The sequence below is a fragment of the Hyperolius riggenbachi genome, chromosome 2 (assembly GCF_040937935.1).
Source record: "Hyperolius riggenbachi isolate aHypRig1 chromosome 2, aHypRig1.pri, whole genome shotgun sequence".
NCBI lineage: Eukaryota > Metazoa > Chordata > Amphibia > Anura > Hyperoliidae > Hyperolius > Hyperolius riggenbachi.
In genome coordinates, this window is record NC_090647.1 from 240328540 (window position 1) to 240341439 (window position 12900).

Consider the following 12900-nt stretch of genomic DNA (forward strand, 5'->3'; position numbering starts at 1 on the left):
GCAATTGTCCGTCTGAACCAGCCCTTATGGTCTGACAAACCATTTCTGCTGTACTTAACCTATATCTTAATGTTTTGTAAATATATTTATTATAGTAGCTTGTATGTTTTTCTTACACAAATAATTGAAATCATTCACCAATATAAACAGCAGTCAAGTTTAAAATGTTCCATTTCAGTTTCTTAAATAAAATTGGTATTTTAATTAAACCTCTTGTTTTTGTTGTTTTATACTTTATTAGTGTAGATCACAACGGAATCCTGCAGTGAGAGGAATGAGGAGGAGGCCTTCGTTAGTAAAAATGCTATTTGCTTGTTTTATGCCGATGCTCTGTCTCAAATACTTAATGAATTACGGCTCCAGAGTCTAGATGAAATATTCTCCTCTGGCAAGTATACCCCCGAAATACTGCTGTAAACAGGTAGCCAGCCAACTGACATTAAAATAATGCAGTTGGCAGCCTCCATGATCTTCTCACTTAAATGGAAATTCCATTTGTGTTGGGGAAAAATGAAAGCCAGTGTTTTCAATTTGGTTCTATATTTTCAAAGTATTAATTAGCAAACCTTTTCAGCTTAATTACTTTTGTCTTTGCATTGAAGCACCATGGAATGCTTGTTTTATAACAGAAAGGGTACTTTCACACTGACGTGTTGCTTTGTAACAGGTACTGTTTAGTGTACAGTAATGGGGTGTGTGATTCAAAGTCTAGGAATGGTTCACAATCCCATCAGTTGCAGTGCACCTAATTCTGTTGTTCCAATGCAAAACATGCAGTGCATTAGGAGAAGCCCACACATTGGCCTCAATTCACTAAGCTTCTCTCCTGTCTTTAATAACGTTTCTATAGTTATCACCATGGTGATGAGGCATGTAGTATTCAGGAAACATTTTACCTCAGGCAAACCTAAAGTTATCTCTTCTGTCTTTACGTTAACTCTTCAATCCTTAAAATAACTCCAGAAGTTAAAGACAGGCTGTTTATTAACTGTGTGTGAAAATAACTACAGAGGAGGTAACTTAAGGAATGAAGAGATAAGATAACTCTCTCACTGTGTGGAGGTAAGTTTTCTCTTGCCTTATTATCTCCAGTGTGATCTTAGTGAATTGAGGCCATTGACATGCGCAATGGTAGGCTAGGAAGTTGCACATTGTTCAGTTGCTTCCTTGCCTGTGTTACATCACACAGCACAGCAAGTAGCCAAACTGGTATAGAGATATTTCGACATTTGCTGCCAATGAATGGATTAGTTCAGGTGTTACTCCTGCAGCAAGATCAGCGTTTCAGGGCAGTTTCACAGCATCCATTCTCCCAACAGTATTTGCAGAGTGTTGCTACCAAGAATGTACAAAAAAAAACGTTTGGGCTTACTGTCTGTCCTGGAAATTTCTAGCCGCCTGCAGATTGGACTGGGAAAATAAGTTTTAATGGAATTTAAAGGGAACCCGAGGTGAGAGGGATAGGGAGGCTGCCATATTTATTTCCTTGTAAACAATGCCAGTTGCCTGGCAGCCCTGTTCATCTCCTGACATAAGTAGTGTCTGAGCCAAAACCCTGGAACACGCGTATGGCTAACCCAGTAAAACCTGAGTCAGAGTACCTGATCTGCTGCATGCTTGTTCAGGATCTATGGCTACATGTATTTGAGACACGGGATCAGTAGGACTGCCAGGCAACTGGTAAAATAAATATGGCAGCCTCCATATGCCTCTTACATCGGGTTCCCTTTAAATTACAAAAAGACTTACTAAGGTGTTGGCCTATGTTTATGGTACTGGTTTACTTATTTGAAATGAAAGAATTTCCCTTAAAGAAAAAGTGAGAAATCATGATTTGTGGCATATATTGTCGTTTATTTAAATGATTGGCCTTTTGTTTTCTATAAAATATCATTTGAGCATTAAAAATATTTTTCCATGCTATTGCAGAGACAGACTGTCCTAAAGGAAACCATAAACTGACCTTGTCTCTTTTCACAGTCGTGAGCTGAACAAACACGGACTTGACAAAAGCCAGAGAAATGTTCCTCTTGTTAGATATAAATGTAAAGCATATCATGCGGCAGCTTCACTGCTTACTTTTATGTTCCATATCTGGGAAAGGACCACGGCGGTTTTACAAGTGCAGGACAGCTAAACACATCTTCTTTGCCAAATCTCCATGCGGAGAGTGAAGAAAGGTCAACACCGACAATTCTCTTGTTTAAATATCACACTGCAGTGCAGGTAAACCATTAAAACCCTTCCTTCTCACAGTTTTATTTAAAGGGAACCTAAACTGAGAAGGATATGGATTTTTCCTTTTAAAATAATACCAGTTGCCTGACTCTTCTGCTGATCCTGTATCTCAATACTTTTAGCCACAGCCCCTCAACAAGCATGCAGATCAGGTGCTCTGACTGAAGTCAGACTGAATTAGCTGCATGTTTGTTGCAGGTGTGTGATTCAGCCACTACTGCAGCCAGATATCAGCAGGACTGACAAGCAACTGGAACCTCCTTAGCTATAATTCCGAGTCAGGGATGAGCTGGAAATCTGTAGCTCAGAGTGGAAACCCCAAGCTGGATCCATGGGTGGTGTGTAATGTGCAGGGCTGCCGCAGATGTATCTAGCAGTATGATTTTTAGGGTCTAAAAGCTTGTGAAAAAATTGCACTGCTTTTCAGACACTAAAATCCGGTAATAATCATACTGCCAGGGAGGTTAAAAGGAAACATCCATATCCCTCTCAGTTAAGGTGGCCTTCCTGAGAGTTGTAGTCTGTGTTAACAGCCCCCAGCTGCGGCCAGTACTCAGGGGAATGGCAGCTGTCTCTGTTTCAGAGATGATATCAGTATTGGACCTTGCGGATGGTTAAAGCTGTGTACCCACGTGACAATTTTCCTGAAAACCGGCAATTTTTTTGAGCGATGGTTTCCACGATCTTGGGACATGGGTACAAGCGCACAATTGCACAAGCGTCACTCATGCTGTGATAACAACCGTCACATTGGATCTTTAAGACTCCTGACGACTCCGCTCAAAGTACCGCGATTGCTTGACTTCCCATTTGTGCTGAACCCTTCGAGTGGGGAGTATGAGGCTTTAGATATATCCTCTCAAATTTTTTATGTTAATACAGGCTAGCTATGATAAAGGAATGTGAGACCAAGAATCTAGATGTTTGGTGTAAAATTTGGGCAAAAGGTGGATATTTGCTGAAAACCGGGAAGTATGATGGAATAATGTTGACGCCTAGATAATTTGATGTGCAAGTCCACTGGGAGATAACATTTTTAAGTTTAAGGCCTCTTTCACAGTAGGATGTTGCGTTTTGATGCACAACGTTAAAGTCTAAATGCAAATTACAACGCAATGCCTAAAAAAAAGTTGCATTACAACGGACAGCACAATATCATGGACCACAGCTGTGGAGTCGGAGTTAGAGTCGAGGAGTCTGAGTCTGAGCAATTTTGGGTACCTGGAGTTGAAGTCGGAGTTTTTTTTTAAACTGAGGAGTCTGAGTTGAATGGTTTTTGTACCAAATCCATTGCCCTGGTAAGTATTAGACTAAGGAGTCAGAGTCGAGGAGTCTGAGTCAGAGTCATTTTGGGTTCCTGGAGTCCGAGTCAGATGTTTCATAAACTGAGGAGTCAGATTATTTTTGTACCGACTCAACAGCCCTGCCATGGACAGACACAATGGCCCATATGCAATTCACTTTTTCTCTTAAGTTTTCACCTACGTGACAGTTTTTCATCTTCTCTTTAAAAAAAAAACCTTTCAGTATTTTGCAACTAAAAGAGTACCAAAAGTACTAGAAAAAGTACTATCAAAATGATTGTGTGTGTATTTTCTTGACTGCTTTGGGTTTAAAGGGCATTTTATTGACATGGTTGAAAATATCACTAGAAGAAAACTCAGGAAAAAAGTTAATTGCATATGGCCCAATGGATTTTACATTTGGTCTGCTGTGACCATACATGTCAGGAACCGGATTGGCTGTGACCATACACATCCCGAACCTGGCTGAGTGTGACCATTTCCTACATGAAAAGATGCTTTAAATAGACAAATTTAGTCAAATGTTTTACAACCAGATGCTTACTTAAAGGGACACTTCTGTCAAACAAAAAAAAATGAGTTTTACTCACCTAGGGCTTCCAATAGCACCCTGCAGCTAACCGGTGCCCTCGCCGTCTCCCTCCGATCCTCCTGGCCCCGCCGGCAGCCACTTCCTGTTTCGGTGACAGGAGCTGACAGGCTGGGGACGCGAGTGATTCTTCGCGTTCCCAGACACATTAGCACCCTCTATGATGCTATATGGTATATGATATAAGCTATAGCAGCATAGATGGCGCTATTGTGGCCAGGAACGCGAAGAATCACTCGCGTCCCCAGCCTGTCAGCTCCTGTCACCGAAACAGGAAGTGGCTGCCGGCGGGGCCAGGAGGATCGGAGGGAGACGGCGAGGGCACCGGTTAGCTGCAGGGTGCTATTGGAAGCCCTAGGTGAGTAAAAGTTTTTTTTTACTTAAGTGTCCCTTTAAAGGAACACTATCGATTAACATGTTGTTTTTTTTTAATTGAGATAGGAAATGTTTGGGAAGTGCTGCTAAGTACTGGTGTATAAATTTCAATGCTTATCTGTTTACTGTTATGAAAGTCCTTTCACTCTTAAAGTGGACCCAAATTAAAAATACAAGATTTCAGAAATAAAATCTATTGTCTAAATTATAATAATAAATAGCAGCCTTTTTTCAGCTGCATGATGACAAATATAAAATATTTTACATTTATTGGAGGAACCCCTCCCTTCCTTTCAAATTGCCGGGATTTTTCTGGCAAACTGGTGGAGTAGATGGTGTCTGGCAATGGAGGAATTGCTAATGGCTGCCCCCAGTATAATCCTAGCTATGAAAAGAGAAGGGTGAAAACCATGCACAGAAATGATCATAGGTTTGAAGGAGTGTTTATTTATCTTTGTATGTGTCAGAGTGGTGCAACTAAATATTTTTAATTAAAAAAATGTTTGGTTTGGGTCTGCTTTAACTGACAGCAAGTCTGCGCAAATCTGATGGCCCAGTGAACCATGAGGGGAGGAGGAATTCCTCATCCTACATCTGTTAACCCTGTGTGTGAGAGAAAGCTCTAAATGAGCTCTCTGCAGAGAGCAGAGGAAATGTATCTTATGCGCAACATAAACGTTTGTAATTGTGAGTGAAACCTAACACCAGAGGCTTTTCATATACTGTAACTCTGCACTCTGACATGCAAAAACTGTGTAATGTTGAAACAGATTCACCTTTGCAAATGAAACATTCCAAAATCTCCACAATAAATTAAAGCTTTTGCCTGACATTTAACATGAACAGTAGGAAAATGTTTACACAGCCATTTAGACATTATTTATACATTCTCATTTTATAAGACTTGGTTTGATAGTGTTCCTTTAACTACTTGCCGACACACAGATTGGCGTGAATGGCCGTCTATGGGCACGCATCTCCCGTTTTGGGGGCGGAGTTCAGCTCCGCCTTTCCTTCAGTCTCTGAGCAGAAATTGCCGCTCGGGAGACTGTTAGACGGCGAAACCGCTGTCTAATGACTTTGTACAGCGCTGCGATCTGCAGCAGCGCTGTACTGGGGACAGTCGTGTGACACGGGTGTCCCCCTGGCAGGCAAAATAGTGATCGACTGTCATAGGCTGAAGCCTATGACAGCTGATCACGCTGATTGGCTGGATGGGGGAGGGAGGGATATAAGATAAATTGAAAAAAAAAAATAGTAAATTTTATTAAAAATGTAATATAATTATTTACAAAAAACAAACACCTGGGGGGGGGGGGGGGCGATCAGACCCCACCAACAGAGAGCTCTCCTGGTGGGGAGAAGAGGAGGGGGGGGTGGAAATCACTCGTCTGCTGAGTTGTTCAGCCCTGCAGCTTGGCCTTAAAGCTCCAGCCATTTTAGTAATAAATGTCCTGGTCACTGGGGGGGGGGGTTAACACCGTGGTCCTCAAGTGGTTACGTAGCAGAAAGCCTCTGGATAGTCCAGAGGCTTTCCCGATCCTCTTCACTGCTTCCTAGGACCAAATTCCTCTTCATGGCCTTGCTTGTGTTTATGAGCCCAGCTGTACTGCACATACACAAGTATAGTCTGCACTAGCACAAAGTTGCTTATGTATGGAGGAAAAAACTACACGAGCAGCTTTGTTTTACTAATATACTTTGCGCATATGTATGGCCACACTCGAGAGAAACGCTGGACAATTTTGAGTGACACAGAACTGGGGTGTAAAAGGATCTGGGAAGCCTCTGGAATATCTACAGGCATCCCTCTACTGAACTGAGTTTATTTTTGTTTCTATGACTTCAGGCACACTTTAAAAGGCACTAAACAACAACTGACATGGAAAGAGAAATTTTGACATGAAACAAAATAAAAACAATCATGCATGACTAAAATAGCCAAGCAAGTGTTACAGTTTGTGAGCCAGAGAGTTATAAAGGCTAATATGGAGAAGACGGGATAAAAAGAGAAGACAGATCTAGTTTTATCAACCTCTGCACACTAGCATGTAATGTGAAACTACCTGGCTTATTTCACGTGAATATAGTATTGTGCAAAATTACGCCAGCTTTTCCGGTTAGCCCTAAGCAAGCAGAGGAACATTTTGAGGTTAGTGTAGCATTAAAAGGCAACAGCACGATGGCATCCACCATTGTGGACTTGTTTTAAAGTTAGGATTAAAAAGACAATATTATGCTAATTAGAAGATTGCAGATTTTAACAGCTGTGTTAATGGTCACTGGGTTGATAGCTATAACTTTCCATCCATTGTGGAGCTAATTTACATGTTTGCGTTTGCGTGGAAAAGGAGTAGAAGCAGTGAATGGCCTTCTAAACTGAGCAGCAGTTCAATCACAACAAGCCTGTGTCATACTTGGACATGAAGCAAAGTATGGAATACAGTCTTACCCTAATTTAAAACCAAACGTAGCTAGAGATTTAGGTGTTTGATTCTGTGCTGGTTTCCAATGCGGCAGTGAAGACAGTCTCCTCATGGGTCTCTGGAACATTTATCTATTGCAATGCGTAGTTGGTCTTTTAGGATGATAGAGTAGACCCCATTGAGTACATGGAAGCTTCATGAGCTCCCAAGGCTTAACATGTACTTGTGATTATGTGAAAATAATACTGGTTCATTAATGACAATTGTTATAATTTAAGTAGGCCTCAGTTATTTGGACTGAGTTAGTCAAAAAGGCTTGAGGAGCAGGCCTGCCCTTTAAGGGGATTTTCTCTTAGAGAGAAAATCTGCAGTTCTGTCAGCAGAACTAGAACATACCAAGAAGCTGTTCTATGGACAAGGCCACAGGTCTCCCTGACCTGGGCATGTACGCCACTGGAACAGTAAACATCAGCCATATTTACTAAAACACCACATTCCATGTATGTAGGTCACAAGCCTCATTGAATATTAATCGAGTAGGGGTGTATGATGACACCACAAGTGGGTTCACCAATAGTCTGATCTAGGGGATGGCGAAGATGATGTCATATTTAACTCTTTCCTTGTCGGTATTAAACCGGGAGTGAGCGATGGGAGCTCACTCTGCTTCTGATTTTCCCACTAGATCTAAAGGCTGACTGGAACCTCTATTTTCATTCTATATGTAATCTGATATAATGTATTCTGTACATACTGTAGGTAGTCTAGTGTAACGTAGTTAGGAAGAAGGTACCTGATTGACTTCAGCAGGAAGTCTAATCAAGAAGCTTGTAACGCAACATGGAAATCTGCTTTGCCAGGATGATGAACTATATCTGTATATATGTTTCCTGAATAAACTTCGTGAATATTGAAGAAGCCTGAGAAAAGTCTATCTCCTGCTTGCTGTGTGATCGTGTTTGCAACTCTTGAGGAGGAGTTTGCTGGTGCCGGAAAAAGGTGAATTGGAACAGTTTATAACAGTGGTGCTGAAACCCCCCCTTCACTGCCTTGCAAAACAGGCAGACAGGGGCCAGGGGCCGAAGTTTTCAAGATATTCCAATGCGACACAAGCGGAGTTGACGCAGACTGGAAAGCTTATCAAGAGGATAAGTGGTGTGTGGGAGGCCACTAGAGAGGCCAACACACGGACTGCAATCCGAGTGATGATCAGCGGCGAGTCATGGACCTGTTTTATTTGGGTTGTGATGTACACGCAATCTAGCCGAACAAAGGATTCCGTGGTGAGGTATCCCAGGCAGAGGTTTTGAGCAAGTTACCTTCGGGACCGGAGAATCCGCTGAGAGAACGCTCAGTAAACACTCACCGAGGTCCATCGACTCGTGGAAAAAAACTTGCCGTCAGCTGATCGGATTGGAAGTCGGTACAAGTCTGTAGAGCCAGGCAAGTATAGCGTTTCGTTTATTTGGTTTTCTAGCAATGTTTGTGGTCTGTTATATGTTAACAGTGTTTTTTTTCCCAGCTGTGTGTTATTTTTCTGGGTTATGCTGGTAGCAGCTAGCAGTTATAGCGTATACAGTTTCTGTTTCTCTCTGTGCAGTTCTGGGCTGGGAGGCCAGCGGTGTTTGTTTTTCTCTCGTGCTCTGTCACGCAGATGGTGGATGATGAGGAGAGCAGGTGGAGGGTGAAATGAAGAGAAAAAGTTGGTATAACGAGAGCCCAGAATAGTGGGAAAACTGGTTCCAGGTCAGTGCTGTTAGTTAGTTAGTGCTATGTGATGTTTCTGTAATCTCAGCATAATTCCGTGTGATGGGTTTTATTGGTTTTTTCTTGCGGATCGCAGAGCGTAGGTTTAGTGAGAAGGTGGGCCAATACAGTGCATCCTCCCACCCCCCTCTCTACAGATTGGGGGGAAGCACGGTTAAGGTTTGTGTCCGCGGATATCTGCTAACAGCTGGAAGATTTGTTCAGGTTCTGTCACTCCGCATTCCAGGCAAAGGTTTATGATATGAGTAAAGTTTTGGTGTAGTTGTGGAGAATTCCTTCTGTTCAGGATGTTTTTTTTGCAGCCGTCATAAGATCGGAGTTCTGTGGGAAGCGTTTGAGTGCACGGGGTTGGGTGCATGTTTTTTTTTCCTCCATCTACATGTCCAAGATGATTTGCGTTTTTTTTCTGGGAAGGAGATAGGAAATTTCACACACTGCTGTGTCTGTTTTTGCAGGTATCCGAGAAATATATATGCTGAAATGTTTAGTGTGCATATGCCTTTTATGTTCTGTTTTTTTCTAAAGGTGCATAGGATTAAGTGGTTGCTATGGGGGACTGACATAGCAGCCATCTTGGCTGGCATGCCATGATTCAACATGGCGTCGGGTTTCTGAGAAAGCCACTCCCATCTGCATGATGTATCAGGAGGGGAGGGGGCGGGAAGGGCCCACTGATAGGCACGCCCCGATGGCAGGGGGGAGGATGTGCTGGGGGGATCCCACGTCCCACGTCACAGCTGTGCACAAGGCGCCGTGCACGGAAGCAGCTGGTGGGAGGGGGGGGGGGTCCAGAGTGGGGACAGAAGAGAGATTCTACTGAGTTTCTCGGCTTCCAGGTGATTTCCTCAGAAGAAGTCTGGGCACAGGGAGTGTCCGCATACGTGAGCCAAGCAAGTTGCAGGGTCACGGATAGGAGGTGTTTCCCAGCTAGGTGCAGGGAGACACGGCGCAGCGCAGATCAGGAAAGTGCCTGTACTGTGTTGCTTATGGGATTATTCCTTTAAGTGAGGCACCTTAAAGTGCGGTGCGACATGTGTTCCCAATAGAGATAGGGGGGACAGTGCAGAGTTGGAGAGGGGGAAGGGAAAAGAGAAAAAGATAGGAGTTGACCAATCCAGGTGTACTCACTGCGACTGCAGAGTGTTTTTTTCGGGGGGGTTTTTGTGTCAGGGACAGGACCAGAGATTGACAAAGAAGTCATTGCTGGGCTGTTAGCGTGTTTTTCCTCGCCCACCGATTGGTCAAAAATATATATATATTTTTTTTTCTTTCTCTTCTTTTCTCCAGCTCTGATTCAGTTTAGCACAGAACAGAACTGGTAGCAGTTCATGGGGCAATTATACAGATGATAGAATTGCCATTTACAGAGTGACAGTGTATCAGTACGGTGTCTGCCATGCGACTACCTACCAAGTGGACATTCAGGGATCTGCATACAGGCATTTGACGCTGGAATGCTTAGCCCTGCACCCTGTGTAGTTTAAGTGCAGAGTGCTTCTTCCTACAGGGAGGCGGCCTTTTTTTTTTGGTAGTATGAGGGTAGTGGCGCGGCAAACATTGGTCAGAGGGTAGAACACACAGAACTTCTAGCAGAGCTGGTATCGCAATGAAGTTCTAGGTAAGTAAATGCGAAAATGAGTAAGAGCATTGCAGGCTCACCTGCAAAGCAGCAACAGGTGTGTGGCATCCATACTCTGTGCATACGACAGCCGCGTATGTACAGAAGGGGGGGGGGGGGTGGTGAGAGCTTGCAATGAGGTGAGAGCTTCCAAAGGTGAAGTCCGCGGGAGCATATTTTAAACAGGTAAGTATTGAGGATAGTACTTAGGTAGGGGAGAGAGGTTGTAACTCCAATCTACCAATAAGAGTAAACAGAGTTCATGAGAACCATAAAGCAACGAGATCAATTATGGCATATATTGATCAAGTTAAAGTGTACAGAGTACAAGCCGCAGGGCAAATCCCAAATCATTAATAAGAATTGATTTGTTTGTATTTCGATTTCAGGAGTTTGGCAATATGGACTCGAGACAGCTACAGTACTGGCAGCAAAGATGGAGATGTCAGTCGGATAAGCGAAAGGTTCCAGATGCCAATCTGAGGTTGGAGAACAACGAGATTCCTGAAATTGGAAAGAGACTAAAACACGAGATTCCTGAAATTGGAAAGAGACTAAAACACGAGATTCCTGAGATCGGAAAACGTCTAAAAAAAACTGACTGAGCAAAGCATAGTGCAAATTGCTAATGTTTTTCTTTCCCAAGGTGGTGCTTTTATAATGAAGAGTACCGTGCTGATGGTGATCCTAGGTTGCCATTTCGTCCTAGGAGAACGAAGAGAGGACATTCTCATGTATAATAAGGGGTTAATGAGAATGCAAGGCCCAAGCATGTTAATGTTGGGTGACAAAGGTACTGATCCTTTCACACCTCCCTCCGCTTGGCACAGATGGACTAAGCGGGGAGGGAGGAGAAGAGCACTTGTGCCAGGAGAAAACAAATTTCATGGCACAATGTGGGTGAAAGGTCTGAAGGGTCAGGTGTGCGGGCAGTGGGAATTGAATGGCAGTGTAAATCTGCTATTGAATGCCACACTCCCAGAATCGATGCACCGATCCAAAGATTTGTTAAAAGGTACATTGCAGTACAATGGGTACATGCAAAAGGTGGAGTGTGTGATTCAGGGGTACCTTGTCTTGGTTATCCAGAGTGAGATGGTTCCAGATTGGAGAGGGACGAGCAGGAGGCATCAATTCTCCTGCCGGAGAAACGGGGGGGACAACATCACACTCTGGAACTACCAACAGAGAGTGCCTCTGAAACAACGATACACACGTAAAGGCTGGAAAGCCGAGGGGTGGTGGTTCTCGAAACAAGAAGTAAAAATCAGGATCGAGCCACATTTCCAGGTGACAACGAGGGTGGGGAGAGCGGTCCCGAGGGAGGGAAAGCCAACACAGGGAACCCCATTCACATTACACGGGTCACAACAGGGGACGATATTACACAGTCTATATGCAGTCGCTTATCCTCTGGCTAGTTGGGTAAGTGAAGAGGTACTCTTAATTGCAAAATTGCAGAGAGTACAGTCTTCCCGACCTCAGGTACATATTGTGCCTCAGGACCTAAGGGGGGAAGAGGTCCAATCAGGACAGTTGGGGACATATTTTGTCAGGGAGATGTTTAAAGATCCTGTCCAACCGAGATTGGACAAGGGGAGGTATATCGATTTTTCTGGAGAAGGATCTTTTGCATGGAAGCTTCGAGATGTTTGGGTGAACAAATGGAAATGGTGCAACATTCCTTTAGGCACCGCCACTTCCTTAGTTTCCACCTCAACGCATGTCTTACACCAGGACCTGAGAGGTCAACCTTTTTTGGTGCTAGACGGGGAGGTGAAACGAGTAGAGTTGTCCTCATGCGGGCAATTCTCACAGAGGTACCTGTGTTTGCCGGGGCAAGTCAAATTTAGTGATAGAAGCCTGCGGGCTCAATAACACAGAATGCGAGGCTACTATTCAAAAGATCCACCCTGAAGCCAAACCGATAGTTCTGGTGGCTGAAGGAAAGGTTTGTTTTTTTAGCATCATGTCTAAGGACACATTCAAGGTACATTTTCATAATTGTTCCAATAAGGGGGATCTGTCAAGGGGAACATATTGGGTGAGCGGAGATCCCATATGGATCCGGTCATCCAGGTTTGATGACGTTATTTTTTTAAATGGTTAAGAGAACTCTTAAGGTCAAAGTTTCACGGGTAGTTCCCGTCCTGAAGGAGAACACGACATGGGACAAAGGGGAACAGGGTTTGATCCAAGACGACCACACTTTGTTACAATGGTTAAACAAACAGTACACTAAGTTAGAGGTAAGATTTCACCATGATTCAGGTGATCTTAACGAGGTAGAACCCAAAAATAAGCAGGTGAGTTCCAGTCTGACCTGGTGGAAAAGGTTTCCGGGGATGTTCCAGGGACACTCGGACTGGGCCTCTGCAGTTCAAAAGTTGTCCCTACACCCACTGGTCGTCTGGATGGGGATGACAACTTTAGGCATCATTATCCAGGTGCGGTTGTGTGTTAAAATTACGTAAAACAAATTAACCTGGTCCAGAGATTGGTGCCTCATAAACAATCTCATGAACCAATATTTTCAAATTAAGGGATATACAGGGTTACGGGTATAGGTTTAGTAGTACCGGT

The 12900-nt window shown here is 43.6% G+C and overlaps 1 protein-coding gene across 11 annotated transcripts in view; it reads left to right on the forward strand.

Moving 5' to 3' along the window:
• The window catches only part of OFD1 (OFD1 centriole and centriolar satellite protein), a 225715-nt gene that overhangs the window by 114995 nt on the left and 97820 nt on the right, over positions 1-12900 (forward strand). For 5 of the 11 annotated variants that reach the window (XM_068268379.1, XM_068268378.1, XM_068268377.1 and 2 more), the window contains one exon: positions 1981-2226. The exons of 5 other annotated variants lie outside the window; for them this stretch is intronic. In XM_068268379.1, coding sequence (XP_068124480.1) covers positions 1981-2137 — 157 coding nt within the window. In that variant the 3' untranslated portion in view covers positions 2138-2226. Of the gene's footprint in view, positions 1-1980; positions 2227-12900 lie in introns of those variants that run through there. One more of the 11 variants, XM_068268387.1, reaches the window with a different exon arrangement.